The sequence below is a fragment of the Xenopus tropicalis genome, chromosome 2, assembly GCF_000004195.4.
Source record: "Xenopus tropicalis strain Nigerian chromosome 2, UCB_Xtro_10.0, whole genome shotgun sequence".
NCBI lineage: Eukaryota > Metazoa > Chordata > Amphibia > Anura > Pipidae > Xenopus > Xenopus tropicalis.
This window is the reverse complement of record NC_030678.2, coordinates 120,419,687-120,445,401: the sequence shown is the minus strand read 5'-3', so window position 1 is coordinate 120,445,401 and position 25,715 is coordinate 120,419,687. Positions and strand designations below refer to the sequence as shown.

The 25,715-nt window shown below is 37.6% G+C and overlaps 1 protein-coding gene across 1 annotated transcript in view; it reads right to left on the bottom strand.

The window, feature by feature from the left end:
• Positions 1-7,678: 7,678 nt before the first annotated feature.
• The window catches only part of tmtc4 (transmembrane and tetratricopeptide repeat containing 4), a gene marked incomplete at its 5' end in the record, with an annotated part of 32,704 nt that continues 14,667 nt past the window's right edge, over positions 7,679-25,715 (bottom strand). Inside the window, 9 exon segments of the mRNA NM_001128014.1 lie at positions 7,679-8,125; positions 10,561-10,630; positions 12,478-12,590; positions 12,828-12,942; positions 16,292-16,433; positions 16,531-16,638; positions 19,029-19,108; positions 21,553-21,684; positions 22,481-22,652. Of these exon segments, the coding sequence (NP_001121486.1) occupies positions 7,974-8,125; positions 10,561-10,630; positions 12,478-12,590; positions 12,828-12,942; positions 16,292-16,433; positions 16,531-16,638; positions 19,029-19,108; positions 21,553-21,684; positions 22,481-22,652 (1,084 nt within the window). The 3' untranslated portion in view covers positions 7,679-7,973.

Sequence of the window (25,715 nt, the reverse complement as noted above, 5' to 3'; positions counted from 1 at the left end):
ATAGCAGAGGGACAATTATTAACACTGGGCATTAATGCTTGGTAACCAGTAACATTTATATAGTTCTACCTCCTGCCCAGGTGCAATCATACCCAGTGTTGATAAATGAGCCCAACTCTATTTTCCCTTTCTGCCTCCAACTTGAACTTTTACTTATTATAGACACAGGGTCTAATTGACTATTTCTTACTACTGAAGAGGATGAATCTCAATCAGTGGATCAGACATTATGGCGATCAAAGCTAAGTGCTGATTTGTTGCTACTAGCAACATCACTTTTGTATTAAGGTGTCTATGGTGCAAAAATATTAACTGGTTGCTATGTCATTAGCCCCAGCAACATGAAACAAAGCTTTATTGTCTGGCAAATTATTGTTAATCTTAGAATAGTTTCTTCCTAAGAGAATAGCACCAATGCACTATAGACGGGTTCACCATGTCCTGTCCTCATTCTAAAAAGTATATTTATCATGCTGTGTAAAGAGTGGAATAAAACATTACCGGTGATGTTGCTCATAGCAGCCAATCAGATGCTTTGCTTTGGTTTTCTAACTGTCGAAATCTAATTGCTGATTGGTTGCCCTGGGCAACATCACCAGTAATGCTTCACTCCACTTTTTACACAGCATGATAAATATACCCCTAGCTGTACCAATGCTCTGATCGGCAACTGGGAGCAAACTTACAGTATGGTATGAACTGAGTTCTAATGCTTTCCTGTTGCAGGGACAACTGGGAGAGCTGGAGAGGATTTATTATCCCTATGCTGTCTGTGTGCCATACTCTGCCTGCCCTATGCTGTCTGTGTGCCATGCTCTGCCTGCCCTATGCTGTCTGTGTGCCATGCTCTGCCTGCCCTATGCTGTCTGTGTGCCATACTCTGCCTGCCCTATGCTGTCTGTGTGCCATACTCTGCCTGCCCTATGCTGTCTGTGTGCCATACTCTGCCTGCCCTATGCTGTCTGTGTGCCATACTCTGCCTGCCCTATGCTGTCTGTGTGCCATACTCTGCCTACCCTATGCTGTCTGTGTGCCATACTCTGCCTGCCCTATGCTGTCTGTGTGCCATACTCTGCCTGCCCTATGCTGCCTGTGGGAAGTAAAGCTGGCATAGGTTTGTACTGGGAGATTGTTAGCATTTGGAAATAGTTATTATATAGTTCCTAAGATGTTTTTGTGCTTGACGTTGCTGTGCTATCATAGGGGAGGCAGAGGCATATGGATTTAAAGATTTTATGACATAATTAGTTCTTTCACATATGCATGAAGGGTGATATGCCTACAGAGAGCACCAACCATTTGGGTTTTTGCTGCACTACCAGCATTAACATGGTTTTGGTCTTGAAAACTCTTGTGATAACATGGGTGTGGTTTGAAGTGGGTGCGGTATAAAAAAAGGGGGTTGGTCAAAACTGGCTTCCATTATCGGCCCTCCACCATGCAGGCCAGAAAAATCGGCACTAGAGACACAAATGGTTAAAATGCTTTGAGCTTTATGATGGAAGGACACACAAGTTGCAACGTAGGCCGACTCTCTAATCTTTAGGCAGGTACAGCTGAAGCTTTTGAAAAACTGTAATTCCTATAGGATAAGGACAGATGTGGATGAGTAAATATATAATGTATAATGTAAGATGATATGTGCACATATTTGTTTGCAGATACCTGCACAGTACAGATTCCCAGGGGGACTTGCATTTCTCAGCCAAGATGCAAGGAGTAACCATCATTACTGTGGCAAATGTAATTTCATTATGCACCAGAGCGGCAGTATCTATATAACTGCTGAGCATGCAAGCACACTTGTACCACTCACAGACTTCCAGACCTTCGGCCAAAAGGGAAAGGTGACAAATTTTGTTAATACACAAACTGCATTACTGAGCTGATCTGCACATCATTCCATTTTGGAGTGAAAGTGCACTGTATGAGGCTTCTCTTTTACTGTAACTACTGCCCTTAGGTTACTGATGCCTTAGAAAAGGACTTTTTGATAAATGATTGCGTTTTTCAGCAGTGTCACGATGGAAGCAGTAGTTACTAAATGCTTTCATTTATTACTGTTCCGTTGAGTTTGACTTACATGTGATTTAAAGTGGGTATGGGTTACTGTATCCTGTCAAAGGAGGGATGCAGATTGGTGTTCACAGCATTACAGGAAGGCCATCTCCCATAGTGTCCATTTTAGGCAAATAATTAAAACTTTGAAAAATTTCTCTTCTCTGTAATAATAAAACAGTTCCTTGTACTTGATGGTTACTAAGCTTTTCTGATAATAGGTTGCAAGTTCCCCTAGCCTAGCAGATTGTGGCCACAAATGCAACTGATGTGCCAAGGAAGTCTGGTACTATTGCTCTTATTGAGAACATGCTTGTGCCCGGGGTGACTCTATGCTGACTCTGAAATTGCCTGCCATAACTTGCACGCAAATCACAATACAGGTATGGGATCCCTTATCTGGAAAACCGTTACCCAGAAAGTTCCAAATTACAAAAAGGCCATCTCCCATAGACTCCATTATAAGCAAATAATTCTAATTTTTAAAAATTATATTCTTTTTCTCTGTAATAATAAAACACAACCTTGTACTTGATCCCAACTAAGGTATAAGTAATCCTTATTTGAGGCAAAACAAGCCTATTGGGTTTATTTAGTATTTAAATGTTTTTTAGCAGACTTAAATTGTGGAGATCCAAATTATGGAAAGACCCCCTATCCAGAAAACCCCAGGTCCCGAGCATTCTGGATAATAGGTCCCATACTTGTAGCAGGCAAAAGTAGAATGGACGGACAAAGAGACAATAACCAAAGAGACATATGATACCTTTGTGTTTACTTACCACAACGACTGCCTAAAATCAAGTGCACATCACACAGCATGGGGGAATAAGTAAACATTATAGCACTGGATTAACTGCTTCCTTTGCCAACATCAATTCTATGTTGCTGGAATTGCCCACAAAGTATAATCAACATTTCTGCATTTGACTTAAATTAATGTAAAATGACGTTACCTAGTAAAACGCTGTTCTCAGCGACCCCCAGCAGTGAGGGTTTCCAAACAATACAGTTAAAACCAGCCATCAGATTTTTTTTTACAAAAATCATTATCACAAATTTTTTCTTTAACATAAAACTTAAAGGAGAAATTATCAGGGTTTTTTCTAACTGTTCCCCTTTTCACTGACGGCACAGAGAAGAGTAACTTTGTGAACATGTATGTATGCGTGATGGCTTGGTAGGATGTCTAGCAAACATAGCGTGACTTCTGGAAAACCAAACACTAAGTTACTTACATTTTTAAAAGAAAGATTTTAATTCCACAGTAAGTAGACGCACGCCACCGTATTAAAGCTACTGAGACAATGGGTCTCATTTTCTGACAATGGTGAAGTGTTGGGTATAAAAAAGTGAGCAAATTTGCATCCGTAACAGTTATACAGCAAGCATTTGTTATGCTTTAGCACCTATATACTGTGCCGGGACCCAATGCACAGTGCATTCAACTTCAGCAAAAGGGAAACCTGTACTTTACACTTTATTATCCAACTTTGAAGTCCAGGTATTTCTTTGTGCTCTGACCATATGCCATTTCTTTTGCTCTGATGGAACAATGCGCACGTGGAGGCCCATGCCACAACTGTATGACTCCCATAATTAAGAAGATGCCATTTAAAATTCACGCAAATGTAGTGTATATCCCTTGTACCTAGTGGTATCATACATAGTGAATCATGATGATTTTTACTTAGTATTGTCATTTATTGTGCAACACAGACCTTATTTTCATGTAATAATATGAGACACTCCTAATGATTCAACCCCCCTCCCATACCCTGTTCCATTGAGAAGCAATAGATCATGTCCATAGGCTCCGAAGTGACAACACAAAAATAAAAAAAGTTTACCCACATCTAGTAACCCAGTCAGGTGTTTATCTCAAACAGCTGATCATACATTCTACATGCTGATTGGTTGCTACTGTATGTGTTACTAGACAAGTAGCAAGCTTAAAGCGGACCTGTCACCCTAAGAAATAAGTCCAAATTATTTTCTATATTGTTAGTTGAGCAAAATAAACTTTACTTACGCTATATATACAGTGGAGGAAATAATTATTTGACCCCTCACTGATTTTGTAAGTTTGTCCAATGACAAAGAAATGAAAAGTCTCAGAACAGTATCATTTCAATGGTAGGTTTATTTTAACAGTGGCAGATAGCACATCAAAAGGAAAATCGAAAAAATAACTTTAAATAAAAGATAGCAACTGATTTGCATTTCATTGAGTGAAATAAGTTTTTGAACCCCTACCAACCATTAAGAGTTCTGGCTCCCACAGAGTGGTTAGACACTTCTACTCAATTAGTCAACCTCATTAAGGACACCTGTCTTAACTAGTCACCTGTATAAAAGACACCTGTCCACAGAATCAATCAATCAAGCAGACTCCAAACTCTCCAACATGGGAAAGACCAAAGAGCTGTCCAAGGATGTCAGAGACAAAATTGTAGACCTGCACAAGGCTGGAATGGGCTACAAAACCATTAGCAAGAAGCTGGGAGAGAAGGTGACAACTGTTGGTGCGATTGTTCGAAAATGGAAGGAGCACAAAATGACCATCAATCGACCTCGCTCTGGGGCTCCACGCAAGATCTCACCTCGTGGGGTGTCAATGATTCTGAGAAAGGTGAAAAAGCATCCTAGAACTACACGGGAGGAGTTAGTTAATGACCTCAAATTAGCAGGGACCACAGTCACCAAGAAAACCATTGGAAACACATTACACCGCAATGGATTAAAATCCTGCAGGGCTCGCAAGGTCCCCCTGCTCAAGAAGGCACATGTACAGGCCCGTCTGAAGTTTGCCAATGAACACCTGAATGATTCTGTGAGTGACTGGGAGAAGGTGCTGTGGTCTGATGTGACCAAAATAGAGCTCTTTGGCATTAACTCAACTCGCTGTGTTTGGAGGAAGAAAAATGCTGCCTATGACCCCCAAAACACCGTCCCCACCGTCAAGCATGGGGGTGGAAACATTTTGCTTTGGGGGTGTTTTTCTGCTAAGGGCACAGGACAACTTATTCGCATTAACGGGAAAATGGACGGAGCCATGTATCGTGAAATCCTGAACGACAACCTCCTTCCCTCTGCCAGGAAACTGAAAATGGGTCGTGGATGGGTGTTCCAGCACGACAATGACCCAAAACATACAGCAAAGGCAACAAAGGAGTGGCTCAAGAAGAAGCACATTAAGGTCATGGAGTGGCCTAGTCAGTCTCCGGACCTTAATCCAATAGAAAACCTATGGAGGGAGCTCAAGCTCAGAGTTGCACAGAGACAGCCTCGAAACCTTAGGGATTTAGAGATGATCTGCAAAGAGGAGTGGACCAACATTCCTCCTAAAATGTGTGCAAACTTGGTCATCAATTACAAGAAACGTTTGACCTCTGTGCTTTCAAACAAGGGTTTTTCCACTAAGTATTAAGTCTTTTTTTGTTAGAGGGTTCAAAAACTTATTTCACTCAATGAAATGCAAATCAGTTGCTATCTTTTATTTAAAGTTATTTTTTCGATTTTCCTTTTGATGTGCTATCTGCCACTGTTAAAATAAACCTACCATTGAAATGATACTGTTCTGAGACTTTTCATTTCTTTGTCATTGGACAAACTTACAAAATCAGTGAGGGGTCAAATAATTATTTCCTCCACTGTATAGAATAAATTTTGTTTCCTTCCGTCTTGGAATTACTCAATCAAAGCAAGCAGGCACCATTTTGTGGACACTGTTATTAAGACAAGCTTTGTATCATGCCAAAATCTTGTGTATGTGCCAGAATGGGGGACCTGATGCCCAGGCCCATGCAATGGCTACACAGTTAGATGAGGAGGAGGGAGGGGAAAAGTGAGATGTGCAGTGACATCTAGGAAGTGCTGAATGGAAAGCTAAAGTTATTGTCTGCCCCGCCTCTATGCCTAAGGCATAGAGGCGGAGCAAGCAATATATGATTGACAGCTGGGATTTTTAAATGCCTTTATAATGGGTTTGGATGTGTAAATGTAAAAATGAATTTGGGTTTCATGTTTAATTTGAGCAGGACTTTTATTATACAAATTTTCATGTCTGGGTGACAGGTCCACTTTAAACGAGAAGGAAGGGTAAAAACTAAGTAAGCTTTATCAGAAAGGCCTATGTAAATACAGCCCTAAGCACTCACATTGAGTTCTTCATCAAAAGAAGCACAGGATTTCTTGTCTCCTTTTTGTAAACATGTTCTTTGGTATTGGACTTCCTCTCTCATAAAAATCCTTCATTCCCGGGGCCAGAGTCTTTGCAGCTCTCTCCTGCCCTCCCCCCTCAAGAATGCTAAGAACTCCCTCCCTTATAAATGTGTGATCTGAGCTACCAACGGCTAGAGCTGCAGCAGGAAGCTACTGAAACCAAGCTAAAATGGCAGCTGCTATCTTAAACAAATGGAGGGAGCTTCTAGGGCTGTTTACTCAGGTATGGCAAAGCTTTCTGCAGATATACAGTGTTCTAGGCGGCACTAATGTGGTGAATCTATTGGCAGTAAAATGCCAAAATGACTTTCTTCTTCTTTAAGAAGATCAATTAAATTGCCCCCAAAAATAATTTTTTCCATAAAAAAGTATACTAGGCTTGTCACACATTTTTCAGTGCTTTTAATGTATTGAATCATTAATCACTAATATGGGCTTAATCCACTACCTAATAAATCAATACTCATTACAGATCCTACAGAATGGTTTTATTTGTAAAAATCCTACTATATGTATTTACAATGTAAACCCATTTAGACTGATGCACATGATTACAATTACGTGCATTCTAAATCTGCAGTGTGACTGAAGTTCCACTGACAGCCAGCACAAAATAAATATCTTACGACTAGACACACAAACATTCAGGAAAGGTAGACAAAATCATTTTGGAAATTGCAAGGGGTGAAAATGTGCATTGTACAAATCTCTAAAAGGATAAGAACGGTGTAAATATAACAGGAAACAAGGAGACTGATTTACTTCATATGAGATGTAAACAGACACTTGAGGGCAATCACATAGTGGATTTAGATGAACTGTAAAGTGCATTTTTCAACCCAAAACAAATATTAAAGCTACATTTCCAAATTTAATGTGAAAAAATTCCTTTGGAAATCTCAGGTTCCCCAGGAGGCTCATGCAGCATTAGGAAAGGTTATATAGACCCGTGAGTTTATATGTCTCGTATCCCAGCAACTAAGAGTGCTCACTAAAAAAATCCTATAAGACTCACCAAATTTTCTATTTAGCCCACTATTGTACCTTTACAAAAATTAGGATTTCATGCATGGTCATTTCAAAAAAAGTTTGCCTTGTTCTGTATGAGATCACCTCTTATTGGATCCGTGCAGTTATTTCAACTCTGCCAAAAAGAAAGGGTGTTTTAACCCTTTGAGTACCAGCCACTGTGCGGGATCACAAGTTACTGTGAAATTTGCAATATGCACTCAATAAGCAGGAACCCAGAAGCATAGGTTGTACATTCAGGCACTCCATTGATTCTATGATCTGTGGCATATAAAGAGTTAAGCACATTGAGGGGCAGATTTATTAAGCTGTGTTAAAAATGTCGAAAAAATTGTCAGGCTTTTCCGTGTAAAAAACGGAGTAACAGTGACGTGAGTTTTTTATACGTTTTTTCTTCCACCGGAACTTCCGTAGAATAATGACGTAAAATCTGGAATTTGGACAGCAAACTCCTCCATTTTGTTTTACATGCGAATTTAATTTTACAAAGTATAATAAATAGGCCTCTGAATCAGTGTACCATAAGTTGAGTACCAAGAAGTCTACATTATTACTAGTAAGTGAAATACACAGAATCAGGCCCAGATTTAGTAAGATGCTGGTTCAAAACCAGTTGCCTGAAACTGTAATTTGTTGCTGTTCCCGCTTCAGAGTGGGATGGCTCACCCACGGGCTTTCTTCTGCAGTTGTTCGAACTTTCGTTTCAACAGACCGTAGTTCTCCTTTGTCCCTGGAGCAGAAGGGTCAAGCTTCATGGAGATTTCATAGTGTTTCTTGGCTAGGTCCAGATTTCCCCAGCGATGGTAAAGGACAGCTGAAACAGCAAGATTCTTTAGAATGTTTGGGTAACAAAAAATATTATTCTTGAAATAAAACATTAAAGCTGCACTGCATTAGATTATGTACATTCCAACATAAGAATTTTTGCCACATGAAAAAGATGAATAAATCACTGAACAGATGACTAACTTTGTTGGAAAAACACAGCTCCTAGATAACCAGTTTTCTGCCCCGGATATATATTAGTGCACACAGAGCAAACATGCTTTGAGTGTATAAATAAAAGTGTCTGCCTTTTGTCTGCCAAGCACACATCTCCTGGGCAAAGGAACAAATTGTTAACTGGCACTCTGTACAATGTGATTCACTTAAAGCGAATGCTATTCCTTCACAACTCCCTAAGGAATGAGCCTAAGGGGTTGTGCACCTGAATCAGGGATGCAGTCTTCCCAGGATCATTTCCAACCAGCAGATGTGACAACTATGTTTGCTGTTTAGACCCTTCCTGCAGCCCCCAGTGTAACAGGTGTGCCCATGTCTGTAGCAAATTTCAGGCTTCACACATACAAAGCAATAAACCACACTTAACCAATCTCATGCACTTGACTACTATTTTAAGATAGGTTTGTTGAACCTTTGTGTTGCCTCTACTGAAAATGTGTCATGAAAATAACATTCTTATTTTTCCCTCAACTATTACTGAATGGGTAGAATGGTGCTCTAGTGTTATTGGATGAAGCAGATTGTTTTAGAGTAAAAATAAAGGAAGACTGGCTAAAGGTTGCATGATTAAGATAGCTAAAAATTAAAGTGCTGGCAATTTAACCACCCATAAATAGGGAGATCAAAGATTACAAATATAGCGGAAGGGCTGCTATTTTGAATTGCCCTTTATCACCCAATGGAAAACAACGTAAGTGGTTTACAAACTGAATTTTAATTGAATATGAATTTTAAGAGATAATCCTGTGTCATGATATTTATTATGTCTCGCAATGTAATCTGTGGTGATTGCGGGGGTCTTTTTTCAGGAGCAGCTGAAAATAAAATTATAAAGCTGGGGTTGGGTCACAAAGGAAATCAAGGGCTGGCTTAGTGAGGCTAAGACTGATTGGCTACACTCACACACCATTAGGATGCATTTATTTTGCTAAAAAGGATCTGTATTTAGTCCTTTTTAAAGGAGAGGAACTAGGGGGTGCCAAATATTAGGTACCCCCCTGTGATTATAATTATTTACCCAAGACCCCAGGTTGATGTTTGTTTTTTTTAAGATATTTCTATAGGTGCACCACATTGCCATCTTCTACTGCTTCTTCATTCTTCTCTGTGGCCCTGGGCCAGGTGCATGTACACTGTAATGCAGAAAGCCAGCTTTCCTTCTAAATTTGGCTTGTCACTTTACTGCACGTTCCAGAACAGAGAAGATTTAGAAAATAAGAAGATGGCAGTGGCACACTCCTGCAGTAGGTACACGATTATGATCACTGGGGGAATTTCTAAAATGTTGGCATCCCCCCCAGTGACAATATGTTAACAATATTTTGCAAACATATTTACTATCATTTCTTAATTAATAATGGATAATATTTGCAAGTTTTTGGGAACATTTATAATATTAAGCAAGAATATTGACTTAATGTTGAAATGTGAATATAAAACATTGTCTCAGTCTCTTCATGTAATGAATGGATTTAGTCAAAAACAAGCATTTTTCAATGACTGAGCATTAAAAGCATATGAAGGTCCACGAGTATAATCCGGTTTTCTCTGGCACTTTTAGGTAATGGCAGATTTTACTTCCAATTTATTTATATACAAATAATAATAATAATAAATATGTGTGCAGGTTTTTTTTAAGAGCTGACTGCCTTGGAAGACAAGCTGCCATAATAACAAGAGCTTAGACAAATAAGGAAAGCTGATTGACTTGAGAATATAATGTGTGCTGCTAATCATCTCACCAATGGTTTAAAAAAATCATTTGATTGACCTAATGTGCATCTGTGTTATGCCGTGTCCACTTCCTCCACAATATTATTGCCTTTCATGAATGCTTTAACTCAGCATGTTCTGAAAACTTTGACAGCATTCTGTTGTAAGAAAGAATAGGCTTCAAAAGGGGTTCTTACATTTTTTAATTCTTTTCATGCGGCTCTTAAACAAAAGCGTTACACAAGGAGGCCTTTACATTGCTAACAGCCATCTCTTCATAATAGTGGCGCTTCAATTCAATATGCAGGGCTTTTGTGCACACTTATTTTTGATTGAAATCGATTTTACCCCTTTCAATTACTACACAGCGAGAATGGTCTGTTGTACATACGCCTTTTGATGTTTCATTCTTGAATACGCTTGATAATTAACTTTCTCTCCATCAATAAGAATATTTCTGAGAAAAAATAGACTACCTGGACAACAGTTTATTCTGTTTAATAATGCAAATGACTGAATCAGTCAAGCTCTTACCTAAATTATTGTGATAACTTGCAGATGAAGGGTTGGCTTCAATAGCTTTAAGGAACAAACTTTCAGATTCCTAAAAGAAAAAAAAGAAAAGATTTTTGTATTAATAAACCCTTGATACTTTATAAAGTCAGATCTTTAGTAGAAGGATAACTAGCATTAATTTAAAGGGAATTTCTTTTGTGTTTTTTTCTGGACAGTAACTTCACCATCAAAGAATATAATATTTTCTACTTTTTGCTGGGCTATATTTAGGCAGGAAAGACCTTCGGTAAACACTGTAATAACAGGGATAATTAAAGGGAGAGTTCACCTTTGAGTTAAAATATTGTATGTTTTAGAATGGCAACTTCAACTGGTCTTCATTTTTTATTTTTTGCTTTATTTGCCTTTTTCTTCTGACTCTTTTCAGCCAGACCCAAACAGCCAAAAAACTATTGCTCTGTGAGGCTCCAATTTTATTGCTATCACTACTTTTTATTACTTATCTTTCTATTTAGGCCCTCTCCTATTCATATACCAGTCAATATACCATTGCCTGGTTGCTAGGGTAAATTGGACCCTAGCAACTAGACAGCTGCTGAAATTCTAAACTAAAGAGCTGCTGAACAAAAAGCCAAGAAAATCAAAGATAACAAACAATAAAAAGCAAAGCCAATTGTAAATTGTCTAAGAATATCATTGGCCACATCATACTAAAAGGTAATTTTGAGGTGAACAGCCCCTTTAAATACCAATTATATATGGATACTGTTAAAAAAATATATATATTAAAACTACATATCAAGGTAAAGATATTATAAGATAATTTTATATGTTTTCAGAAATCAATTTCTGGTAAAGGAGGGACTCCAGATATTGGAGCCCAGGGCTCTGCCCTGTTTAGTGCTCAAAAACTGACCCTGTGTATGAAACGTCAGTAAAACCTAAACTGAGAATTAACAAAGAAGTCTTTGCTACAGTTTACAGTATAATTTGGCACAAATATACATTAAAGGAGAAGGAAAGGTAAAAACTAAGTAAGCTTTATCAGAAAGGTCTATGTAAATACAGCCATAAGCACCCACAGAAACGCTGCACTGAGTTCTCTGTCAAAAGAAACAGGATTTGTCCCCCCCCCCTTAGGAATGTGTGATCCGAGCCAATCAGCAGGAAGCTTTATTAGTCTCCTTTAATGTCAGATACATGGCAATATGCAAATGCTGAGTGTCCCATACTGCAGACATTTACAACTTATTTTTTGCTGCCACAGTACTGAAGAAAAGTGACCACTATCTGTATTGTTAGAGCCAAATATAATTGCATGCTGCTTTATATATCTTTTTCAACATGCTACCAATTTACTTGCTTATTCTGAAATTCACTTCAATTATGTTGGGCTAATGCTGTAATGCATCGGTACAAGCATGAGGCTGAAGACCAGACAGGAAGACTGCAAGCAGCATTTGTGGCCATGCACTAAAAGGAGATTTGATTTAATAATCAGAAATACAATGTTGCCTATGTTTATATATCATTTAGATAACATGTGCATCATTTTAGGATTGAACCCCAAGAATGAGCCATAAAATGAAAATTATTGTTCCAACATCACATTTTAAGACTTCAGAAACAAATATAACTTAGAAAAGAGGCATGGTCATAATAGGCTAACTACTACGTTAGCACAGCAAACTGCACCCCCCACCCCCAGCCAGGGTCATCATTTTTAAATGTATACAAAGATTTGGATAATACAATTTACAACTCTAGGATAGAACAAGAGTCAAGATGATCCACTAAAACAGAAGAAAAGGGTTTTTTTTTTTACCATCAGCATAGTAAAGGTTTACTTAATATACTATCACTAGAGCCTTGACCAGGATCTCTACTATCTCAAGTAGGGATCAATGCAGGCTATAGACCTTTTTTTAGACAAACCTTGTATTTTTGTGCTTTTCCCAATACATTTGCTAAAGAAAAGGTTATAGAGTGGTCGTTTGGTAATAATTTCAGGGCTTCTCTTCCAATAGCTTCAGCTTTAGCCAAGTTGCCTGAGGAGAAAAAGCAGGTGAAATGTGCAAAATATCACTTCTACAGTTTTCAGATGTATCAGTCCAACAGACTACTTTACAGAAAAGGAATAGCAGCATAAAATAAGTTACTGAAAATGTAATCTGGTGTTGGAATTAAAGGCTACAAAAAACCCCAAAACAGATCACAATTCTGGCACAAAATGCACATAGCACGGCAAAATTTAATTTCAACTGAAGCAAGTAATAGAAAAGTACCTGTATTATCCATTAATATAATCATATTGTTCCAAGCCAAGCTGTGTTCTGGTTTCAAAAATGTGGCATTTCTCCAAGCATTCAGTGCATCCACATGGCGATTGAGGTCTGCGTACTAAAACCAAAGGGAAAAAAAAGCATTTTCATTATTCTAAAAAAAAAATGTGTAAGAGCACAAGCACACATAAATAAAAAAAATATGGACTGGCTTAAAGTTTAGCTCTACATTTAGAAATTCTACTGTACCCCGATGGAGCAGGTTATAACTGAAGAGTTCTGTTCCTCAATCATTGCCACCAAAGGTTGTCATCTTCTGCTAACGGAAACTTTGCTTCTTGACTGAGCCAACAGTGCAACATAAGCTTTGTTGCTTCTTGTATTAATGCAAATGCCATGGCACAATTCCCAATACAACAAACTGATATGTTTGTACATTAAATTCAAACTAACACAGCAATTGTAGGAATTCAGTTCCTGAAACTTTACTGTATGGAACTTATCATTGAAAAAATAATGGCAAGATGTACTCTATTGCAGGCTTCTGTATAGTTATAATTTAGCTAAAGATATATGGCACTGTTGTAACTTTAAAGTTAGTGAGATAAACCTTGAAATTAAGTCTCTAAATAGCAGACACTAGCTAAAAAAGCTATTTGCAAAAATGCCACTGGACTGATTTAACAAGTGCAAAAATACATATGAATACCATATACAAACAAGGGTAAATATATATATATATATAGTATACAGGGAGGAGCACACCCTATACAAGTCCAAATGCCCTTGGTGCAGGTCAAAAAACAAAAATATAGTAGAAAGAGTGCCGCACACACAGGGACTTGATACAAAAGAAAAAGTGGTTTTATTGAAAAAATTCCAACGTTTCGAGCACAATCTGTGCAGAGCACAGATTGTGCTCGAAACGTTGGAATTTTTTCAATAAAACCACTTTTTCTTTTGTATCAAGTCCCTGTGTGTGCGGCACTCTTTCTACTATATATATATATATATATATATATATATATATATATATATATATACATAGCTGCAGTAGAAAGCACTCACGGCTCCAATTGTTCAAAAGTATCAAAAAAGTTTTATTGCTCCACACTCACATCGACGCGTTTCGATCCACAAGGGACCGTCGTCAGGATAATACCCAGAAGTGACCACGGTGTTTAAATAGTGCATTCAACCAATCATTATACATACCCAATTAAGCATGATAATATATCTAAATTCATGCCCTCCCATATATATATATATATATATATATATAAATACAAACATACAGGTATGGGACCTGTTATCCAGCATGCTCAGGACACAGGGTTTTTTTTGGATAAGGGATCTTTACAGAAAAAAAATTATTTACGCAATAAATAAACCCAATAGGATAGTTTTGCCTCCAATAAGGATTATTATATCTTAGTTGGGATGAAGTACAAGGTACTGTTTTATTATTAAAGAGAAATCAATTGTAAAAATTATAATTATTTGCTTATAATTTCTTTAAATGCTGCACAATCCCCAAGAAGGGAAAATATTTTGATTTTGCCAAAAACAATCCCCGTTTAACCTCTAGCCAGCCTTTACCTTATACACTAGAAGTCACTTGCTCTTATATTAGGATTACCATCTGTCCTTGACCACCTACGACTAACCCTGTTAGGTTCAGTGACTCTATTGACAGACTGTCACAAATGTGGAAACCTATGTGCACAGGTTATTCTGGTGAAATGCTGTCTGCTTTTTTAATCAAACAATTCTTCTAGTATTGGGGTCATCCCCAGAAGTGCATTATTCCGGAAGTCCAGGGCAAGAATAAAGTTTGTATATGAACACCTGTCCATGGGCAAACTGTAGTCTTGCCCTGGTGATGCCTTTCTGAAGAGCAAAAAAAGAAAATCTACTTTGGACATGCCCTGTGTAGATCTCATTTGTGCAGCCTAATGCTAAAGGTAGACTCATGCAAATGTTTATGGGTGCCATTTTTTTCTACTGACTTTGTAGAGGTGCTGTCCTCATGTACTCTGACATCAGTAATACCTGATACCTGTAGGTCCTGTGATAAAACTCTGAGGTTCTGAGGGAAAGGCATTTCAGAGAGGTTAGTCCCCAGTGGTAATCGAGATCTAACCGCAAGCAACTAATCTTCCCGTAATGGAATGTTAATACATATCATATCTGTCAGATAGGTAATTTAAACTGACTGGATGGCAAAATGTCACCCCAATAACCTTGAAGCACAATGTACTGTCTTCCACGGTATACTTTTTCCAGAATCTGTACTACATTCCATAAAGCATATTTTTTTTTTAAAGAAATTTCACTGCCACACTACAGGTATAAAATGCAACAATACACTATATAACTTGAGGCTAAAATAGCCAGAATTTAAATGGGGAAATACATTTGGACTGCCATTCTTGCTATCATGTAGCTAAATGCTATTATTATGTAACTAGTGGATTTTATTAGGCCCTATGGACAAGCTGCATATTAGTCACAGACAAAGATATTTCAAATGTCTTGATTGTGGGAATATAATCTTTTCAAGTGGCACTTTAAACATTTCTTTGGTTAAAACAGTTCTCAGCCTTTATTTCACATTTTGAAAGATGAGAATTAAAATAAAGAATAGGATGTCATTTTAGAATTTCAAAGAAGCTCTTACTTTACCATCAGTCTATGAACTCCTTTGTGTTAACAAGATGATATTTCCCCCCTTATATGTGCTTCACTGCAGTTATATCCATGGCAACACAGGTGATAAAAAGCTGGCAGCAAATTCACTGGCTTAGAATGGATGGAGGTTAGCAGCGGCTGGATGGCTACAGACTGGGCAGAGATGCACTAAATGGCATCTAAAAGCAAAAACCTATTTACTAACCATATGCTCTTTCCCATAAATGCAAAACCCCCCACAAAATGAACTAGGTATGATATCATAACTATATACAAAATAGAAGAAAGAACCGTTTTCTTCACAAAAGTCAGTAGTTAGGATGTACTTATTAACATATATAACTTTTTTATTATTTCACTTTTACTGTGCTCTGTTGTAATGTGTTCTCCTACTATTTACTGGCAAGCTTTATATCCCTGTGTCAGTATACAGAATGCAGCCTTCAAGATAAGATCTGCTAGATTTGATTTCATATTCCATGAGCTCTAATATATTATGTTACCCATACTCTAATAATGTGGGTTTCTATGCTTGAGCACCTAAAGACATTGCTTAAAATGTTTAATTTAGTTCTGCAATACCCTGTTTCAAGATGGAACCATAAGGTCCATTTTAAGCATTTCAGACATATATATGGGAGTAGATGATCCTTAATTGGCTGACCAACTGACCAAATCTTGGATCTGGACATTGAAGCTTTAGAGGTACTACACAGATGTTCTAGCAATCTGTAATAAGGAAATAGTTTTATAACAAAAGTAACAGACAGACTCACCAAGCGGCCAAGGTTATAGTAACAGTCTGGATATTTCTTTCTGTACTTGATTGCAGTTAAATAGCTTTTTTCAGCTTCTTCGAAGTATTTAAGGCTGTTTTGAACTATACCTAAATTCATCCATGCAGCAGCAAAATCTGGCCTGAATGTAACAAACAATTGTGGTTGTTACTGCAAAACATATGCAGTGTTTTATCACCACCACACCCTTCCTAAATTTTTTTCAATCCCTCTCTTACTGAATAGAGACAGCCCGTGAGAGGAGTTGTTGTGCTTCCTGAAGCTGATCCTTCTCTTTCAGTATGTTTCCAAGGTTGTTCATTGCATGCACATATTTGGGATTCAGCCTATGTAGTTCAAAGATAAAAACATCATTTCATCAGGAGGTGTATTACATTTAAAATGGTTAAACATTTAAAACCAAAAGTTTTATTGATAATCTAGCTATAATTCTAATTTACACATCAGTCACTAGTATATCTGACCACTAACACGGCTATCCTATTTGCAACCTCCTTTAGAAATGGTGACTTGCTTATAAGAAGTGGTATTAAAAGCAGCAAACTACTTCTAGCTCTCAGATAAAGTACATTTTGAATGAAGAATCTCCCAAACACAGCAGGTTTCTTTTGAACTAGCTGTAAGAGCAGTACAACACTTGTATGTATCTACTGTATCTATAGCGTCAGTTCAGTACTTGTTATTATATATAGGAAAAAAGGCTCACTGGTGGCCGGTACGTTTACTTTATATAAACAAAAGAATCCAACATTGTTGCACTAGTACAGCTTAAGGGAGTTATCATTTTAATGAAAATAAAAGACAGCTTACATTTGGGGATATAAAAAAGTGATGTTTAGGGCCTAATTCAGAGCCACCCACCCAAATACAATGATAGGTTAGCATGTCTGTATCTGTAATATGTGCAACATCCATCATGCCACACTGCCCTTTGATTTGATTCGGCTGAATCCAAGCCTTTTTTGGCAAGCTTCTGAACCTATAAACAAAATTACCTTAATCACACACCCAAATGCTCAATTCCTTTACTGCACTGGTGGTGCAAGTCCTCAGCAAGACCGGCAAGGTCCCTCTAAAAGTAGAATAGTAGGTATATTCCAAAAAGTGGCTTGGGAGGCAAACAGTGTCCATATTACCATAGTCCATCTTAGAAAACAATTTTTGGAATATACCTACCATTGGACCAATTGAACACTGAGGAACAAAGGGAGGGTGTGCCCCCCCCCCCGAAATATTGATCAAAGGTGGTCACAATAAATGGGGTAAGCTCCCCAACTGCATATATCTAGTGTGTTTGGCTCTGTTACAATTTTGTTTGCTTTTGAACTAATTTGCAATTTCACATTATGGTTTGGATTTGGGCTGAATCATTTGCAGAAGATTCCGTATTTGGACAATCCAAAAAAGAAATCAAATTTTATGCATCACTAGAGGTGGACATGTACAGTATTCTCTGGAGAAGACTCTGTCATAGCATAAAGTTGCCTTCATGACAATTCTCTTTTACTACTCTATGGCAACAGTTTGGGGAAGGGTGTTTCCTGTTTCAGTGTTAATACACCCATGTCCAAAGCTAGGTGTAAGTGGAAGAAATGGCCAGTACAATGCTCTGACCTTAATCTAACTTAACTCCTATGAAAGAAAACTGTAATGAAAGTACAAGCTAAGCCTGATCAGCCAACATTAGTAATCTCCTCTAATCATGTTGGGGCTAAATGAAAGAAAATTAAAAATGTTTTCCCATATAGTGTAAAACCTTCCCAGCAGAGTAGACACTAATATAACAGCAAAAGACAGCCAACTTCATACTAAAACCATGGGATTTGTAATAATAAAGGTGGACAGACAGGTGTCCGGGTACTTTTAGTCACATAGTGTATATAGATTGAGAAGATATTTTTACAAAACAAACTCCAAAAATCTTCTAAACCTATTTTCTACTGCTATCTTGCAAACACAATCATTTGTAGGAAACATACATCAGTCAGCTCACTGGCCATGCATGTACAGACACCAGTCGGAAAGTTCCCAACAGCATTTCCTGACTATCTCCAATGGCAATACTGGGGTGTTCTGTTATTCTGCAGACTACACCCTGCGGGGGGTCTCAGTTTAGTATGTGAAGTACCCATATATGGCAGCTTACAAGAAAATACCCAGTATATCGGCTATGTTAAAGGTGGCCATACACGCACCGATATTATCGTACGAAACCTCGTTTCGTACGATAATCGGTGCGTGTATGGCATGTCAGCGAGCCGACCGATATCGCAGGAAGCTGCTGAAATCGGTCGGCTCGCTGATCGGCCAAGTTAGAAAATTTTGATCGGGCGCCATAGAAGGCGCCTGACCAAAATTCTCCCTTCAGAGCTGAATCGGCAGAAGGAGGTAGAAATCCTATTGTTTCTACCTCCTTACCTGCCGATTCAGCCCTGAATGGTGTGTGGCGGATCTGACGATGTTTCGTGCGACCGATGGTCGTACGAAACATCGTCGGATCGCCACGTGTATGGCCAGCTTAACCGTTAAATATTTAAGGAAAACAAGATGAACAGGAAAGCAGATATTTGTGTTTAACATCTATTGATTAATTTTGATAACTGGCATTACATATACAGTAAATTTTTGCTATGCATTAAAATAATTATAAATTGCTTTCATTTAAACAACAAAATAACACCACACACAAGAGAGGACTGTACAATGTCAGTCATACCTTACAGATTCTCTGTAAAATTCTATGGCTTCTGTTTGGTATCCTCTGTCTGCCAAATTTTTACCCACATTGTAATGTACCTGAAAGATTAACCAGCATCTGAAATGTGTCATTAGGAATACAATGAAAAAAGCAACTGCAGTCTGAAATAACATAATCCCTAACAAAAGTAATCATGCAATGCATTGTGGGTTGTGTAGTTCATGCATGCTGCTTGTGAAGAAGTTGTTACAATTTGTAAAATTTTGGTTTAGTCCCTCCTCCCCAGCCAGGATTTTGAATGATGCAGAAAGAGAAAAACTGCTTTGCAGCTGGATTTCAGCATATAAAATGGTATTTATTTATACTTTCTGAAGGAACAGATAACATTGCTAGGTATACTAGGGGTATCAGTATTGCATGGGGCTCAAATTTTGGTTCAGAAGCCGAAGTTCCCCTTTAAGTGTACAAAAAAAGTGTTATAAAAAAAAAATTTACATCTAAAATCTACGCCAAATGATAATTTAATTTATGCTAAATATGCTTATTGTATATTATTTAAAAAGATATAAGAAGTCCTTTATAACAGACAGAGGGAGAAGGAGCAGAGCACTAAAGGGGGTTAAAACGAACAAAAGTAAGGTGCAGACCACAGGGCCATGGGGCAGAGGCCAGCCCTGTCTTACCAACTGCCACTGGGTCTTCTGCTGTTCCCTATCTTCTATACACACATCTATAAAGCAGTACTTCTACACAACTTCTATCTCCCCTATACTTAGTTTAAGAGTAATGTCACACTGGATGTGTTGTCACCCACAAGAATACAACCATCTACATTTCCACAAGATTATGCAATTCTATGCTATGTGAAGGTATTTTTAGGTGGTTTATACTCCGTATAAACACGTGACATCACCCTAATTAGAGATAATGAGCTCTGTATAAACTACCCTTGTTGTGACTGTTTTGGTTTACTTATAAGAAGAATACCATCATGGAAGTGGTTTATTTGTGTCCTTATAATCTTTTTTTGCCAAAACGTGGTAATTTTTTTACAGGTATCAGACCTGGTATCCAGAATGTCGGGGTTTGGGGTATGCCAGATAAGGGGTCTTTCCATAATTTGGATGCACGTTTACATCTACTAAAAAATCAATCACACATTAAATACATTTAACAGGGCTTGTTTTGTCCTAAATAGGGATTAATTCTATCTAAGTTTGGATCAAGTACAAGGTATGGTTTTGCTATTACAGAGAAAAACAATGATTTTATATTATTTTATTAAAATGGAGTCTATTGGAGATGGCTTTCTTGCAATTCAGAGCTTTCTGGATAACGGGTTAATGGATCCCATAACTGAACTACTGAACAGGTCTTAAAGAATCTGTTCAGAATCTGCTGGTTTGAAGGAGCACCAGCACAGGTATAGTGAATCCCGCATTTACTCTTCTCCCCCCTGCTCTCCCTAAACCAGGCACAGAGTGCTAGTGTGGACACCTCAGTGCGTATTTTCTCAGCCTAAAAACGCAGCACAAGCCACACAGCCCCTGACTATGGCGTTTTTCAGCCTAGTACTGGTGACGTAGCAAATCCCGTTTCCCATGGTGCTAATAGTGCGAAATAGTAAAAAACGCTGCGTATTTCCGCTAGGTCTGGCAGCTGCCTTTGTGTATACATAGGAATAGGTTGCTGTGCAAATAACGCGTATTTCGGCAAACGCTTGAAAAATCCGTGGTAAGGCGTTTTCTAGCGTATTTACGCATTGTGTGGTTTCCTTCGAGTCTTTTCAAGTTATTTCTATGGATGATGATATCGTGTGTATTGTGTGTTTCTCAGCCGCCGAGAGAATTCGAAAATACGCAGCGTAAAAACGCCATGTGAGGCATCAGCCTTAATTGCATTTATGTTTTTGATCATGCACACCTGCATGCACTTATTTTTTGTGTACGTGTTGGTGCCCCATTTATATCTTCAATTTGGTCTTGAAGAATCTGTTGTAAAGCAGGAAGATTACGTGTTTACATTGTACATGAAATATATATATATATATATATAAATATCTAGGGGGTAGATCAGATTTTGTCACACAACTTGCTCTGAAAGCTAAGGAATTTTGATTAGGTTTGAATTGAAAGTTGTCTTTTTTACATTTAATGTAATGTTTTGGCTCATGTGCTGATAGTACACAGCGCCATTGCTGAGCAGTGCAATGACCAATGACTTTCATTTTATTACACTGCTTGAAGCAGTTGAACACATTTTCACAAACTGACATAGTTACTAGTTTGATAAATGTCTCAAAACTTTCCCGACTTTAAAGTTAAATGTAAGTTAGTTATGAAGGCTAGAATCTTCTGTATTGTGCCGATAAAATGTTGCCCTACATTGTCTAAAGGGTAAATGCAAACAATGGTAAAAATAAAAAAAAAAATGACAGACACCCAAAATAAAAAATAACTGTTAGTTGCATGACTGTTTTAAATGAGACAAAATGAACTATAATATATGCCACATATAGGAGGTGCACCAGAGAGGAACAAACCTTTGCGTTTAGAGGACAAACGGAAATTGCACTCCGGAAAAGCAGCTCTTCTGATTTCCACTGATTGCTACGATATATACAGCGAACCACGTTCATAACCATAATTCCAAGTATTGCAGCGCTTAGAAGTTTCTTTAAAAAATACAATTGATATGTAAATAAAGGTGACTTGTTTTGACCAACTGTTTCTGTACTTTTGTCTCAGAGCATTGGGACATTTGGATTGGTACATTCTGCAGGGAACAGCACTGCTTTTTAATAGGCTTAATGTAGCATTTGGCTTATGCTACAAAGTTATTTCACTTTTTGTTTAGAAGCTTATCAGTAGCTATCTGGTTGCTAGGATCCAAATTACCTTAGCAACCAGGTAGTTTGAATGAGAGGCTGGTATATGAATAGGAGAGGGACCGAATAGAAAAAGAAGTTATAAAAAGAAACAAGAAACAATAAAACTGTAGCCTCACAGAGTAATAGTTTTCTGGCTGCCGGGGTCAGTGACCCTCATTTAAAAGCTGAAAAAAGTTCGAAGAAGACGGCAAATAGTTAAAAAACTATAAAGAATAAATAATGAAGACCAATTGAAAAGTTGGTTAGAACTGACCATGCTATAACATACTAAAAGGTTACTTAAAGGTGAACCACACCATTAAGCCCCAACCCTATGTACATTACCTGATGACTGGATGAGTTTAGCTATCTGATCAGCACTTAAATGGCAAGCATCACCTAAGCAAACACTATGATAATGTTACTAATAGACCCAGAGCCCACAAGCAAGACAGAACTAGCTTATTTGATCCCACAGCACTTCATTTTTCATACTACACTAGCATCTTGTTATCCATTGAGTAAATACATGCTTTAACCAATAACTGTTTATTAAAAACAATTGGAATAACTTGAAATGATTATGCTGAAGAAATATTACCTTGTTTTTAATAAGTCTACAGATCTTACTATATCCATAGGTAAACAACACACAGTAACCAACACTTGGTAGGTACAGGACTCTTTCAGCCACAACAAATCCAACTCGAAAAAACAGATTACTTGCAGGAAGAAAAGGAATGATGAGGAAGCCTAATCCCAAGGTCAGCATCCTAGGAAAAAGCAAAACAAAGCCAACTTAATTTAGAGTGGTTCAGTATATGGCGTCAAACATTAAAATAGTATTATTCAAAAGTAGGCTAAATAGCCTGAACCTAGCCTGAGGGTATCATGGAAAATGTTCTTGTAGTATAGAAATGTTCTTTGTGTAAAATACCACAGTAATTGAATTAATAATGACATTGTTTTACCCATAAACATATATCAAACATTCATTTTAATTACAATAAATTCCCAATTATCTGTTATATTATTATATCTTTACCCCCGTGACAAGCAGTTTCCAGTGAGCAGGTTTTGTGACAGAGGACACAATATAGTATTGAAGCACTTGCACAACAGTTTCCAAGCATGAAACTTTGTATGAGTTTATTCTGCCTCAGTGCAACTTCCCTCCAGCAGAACAACTGTAAGTAGCAGTAAGTCTACTAATGCTTAGCACTTAGGCAATTTCTACTATAGAAGGGCCACCCCACATACATAATTCTGGCTTTTAAGGAAAACTAACTATACCTTTGAGCAATGTAGGTTCCTATAAAAATATATTGCATAAAAAACATGTAAAACCCTGCTTCATCTAAATAAATCATTTTCATAAAAGATACTTCTTTTACTAGTATGTACTGTATATTGGGTACTCCTAACTAGAAAATTGCTATTTTTAGTACTAAGCGCTGCCCTCTGGAATCATAAGATTCACAGTGCTGTTGGTTAAGTATTCATTCTCGGGGTAGAGTTATAGAAGTACGCAAATGTAATAAATATGCATACAATAAATAAATAGCATTTAGTAAGATGCAGTTATTTCACATAAAATATATTTAAGTGATAAATATATATATATAAATACAAACAATCGGTACACAAAAGGACATCTTTAAAACAAAAGCACAACAACATTAGAATGTATCCGCAGTCACTATGAATGAAAAGGACTCAAAGGGATACACACATATAAGTGCTTATCATTTTAATGTCATCCTTTACTTATTTGGGAAATGGTGCACATGACAATTTCAGGCAATTTGGTGCCCTGCCATTTCTAGCTGTATGGGCGTAGGGGTGTGCCTCTAAATTGCCTACATTTGCCCACCATTGCCAGCCATGGTAATCACCTAGAAGCACTCTTTAACTGCTTGTCAAGAAATAATCCCCAGTGTTTGCAAAAATGTATACAGGTCAGTGCCACAGCTGGAATGTCCCCCAAATTTTCCCATATGCTACTGTCCTTAGGGTTACATTGCATACTATATCCATAACCTGTCCAATCTATATCTGGCCGATTTTTGGACAGATATCATTCGAGTAAGCTCTTTGGAGGCGATTAATGTCCCACAAAGGGTAATACAGATGAGAGGAAAGATAATAATAATCTTATGTATAAAAGCCCAAAGAGTTGGCTGCTTTGGGAAATAAGTGTATACTAATCAGAATAAGGTCTATTAAACAGGATAAATACCCCCTTAAATGTAGGCCACAATACAAGAAAACCATAGAATGGCATTGCTGTTCACAATATGCTCTTTGCACTAGATGAAACATCATGTTGTTCGGACTGGTAGGGACACGCCAAACTTGGGCCTGTTCATCCTCTCCAATGGATACAATATCCACTGTAAACATGTATTTTTACATTCATTAGGTTTTTGTTTCACCTTTGAACAACAGATGGAATGTTATGGAATGTTGGAGACAATTTTCAGACTGATGAACCCACTGTTACAGTTAAGTCTGCAATGAGATTGAAGACTTTATCTTTTAAACCAGCAAAACTGTTCTGTCTGCTTGTAACGTTCACACATTGTTCTGTCACAGCAGGGGAAAGAGAAATTAGAGGAAAAAATATATATGTCCAACTGTTTATGTGTGTCTTATACAGGCATGTTCCATATGGTCCCCATATTGGAAGCCAGACTCCTGGCCTAGTTCACCACACGCCAGCATCACACCCCCTCCTGTGAATGACAGTTGTTCTTGCGTACAGACAGTCAGACACGCTGATTTATAGTAACTGGCGTTGACACCCTACGTAAAAAAAGCTCACTGAGATTCATACATGTTAAAGGAATGCTGGCAGTTACTGTTTTAAATAATATTTTTCTGCCATATAATTTTACAAAATCTAAGATAATGAAATAGAAATTATAAGTCTTTAGAAATTATATTTTAAAAGGACAACTACAGTTCCAAGACAAATGCCTCTGTACTACCTTCTAAGGACAGTTTCTTTACAACTGGACACGACTGTAAAAATATGCCAAGCCCTTGTTCGACAACATTTAAATTTACTGCTAAATAATCTAGCATGATGGCCAGCTAAATGCAGTCCTAGATTTATATCAAATACATACTCTGGTGGACTTCTGTGATAAATCAAGTGACATTTACGTGGTGGGTGAGCCCCTTTGTGACTGTGGGAAGCTGAATGACAAATTTGAATTACTGCATAAATTGTTCTCAGTGGCTTTAAATTTTCAAGCCTGAACTATGGATGGTATTGGAATGAATTACTTTGCTATGATAAACTGAAATTGTACAAAAAACATTATAGTTCATAAAAATGATTTTTGTGATTTATTGATTGGAAAGTGTGCAATATAATTAATTCACATTTAGAAGTCTGAATAGTAGACTGGACTTTGGTGCTCATGCATCCTTTTAAGGGTATCTGATGTCTTTTAAACTTTAGCACAACTTTTACAGTGGTGTGTGACTATATATTCTTATATAGCATCCAGATATTATTGGGATTTACAAGATGATTCTACTGTACAGCGCTGCGTACATAAGTAGCGCTTTATAAATAAAAATATACATACATACATATATGAAGAATTAGCCCCGATCCTGCTCTATGATAAATAAGCCCTATTGTTCTCAGGCAAAAAAAACACTTTTGTCTGATGACAGCATCAGTGTAAGCATAAGGCTAATGTCTGATGGATCGATTTAGTCGCCCGCAATAGATCTCTGCTACAGAGGGTGACTAACACAAAGTTTCCTGCAGGAGAATATTTCACACACGTAGGCCTTTTTCACCGGTGACTCCTATTGTT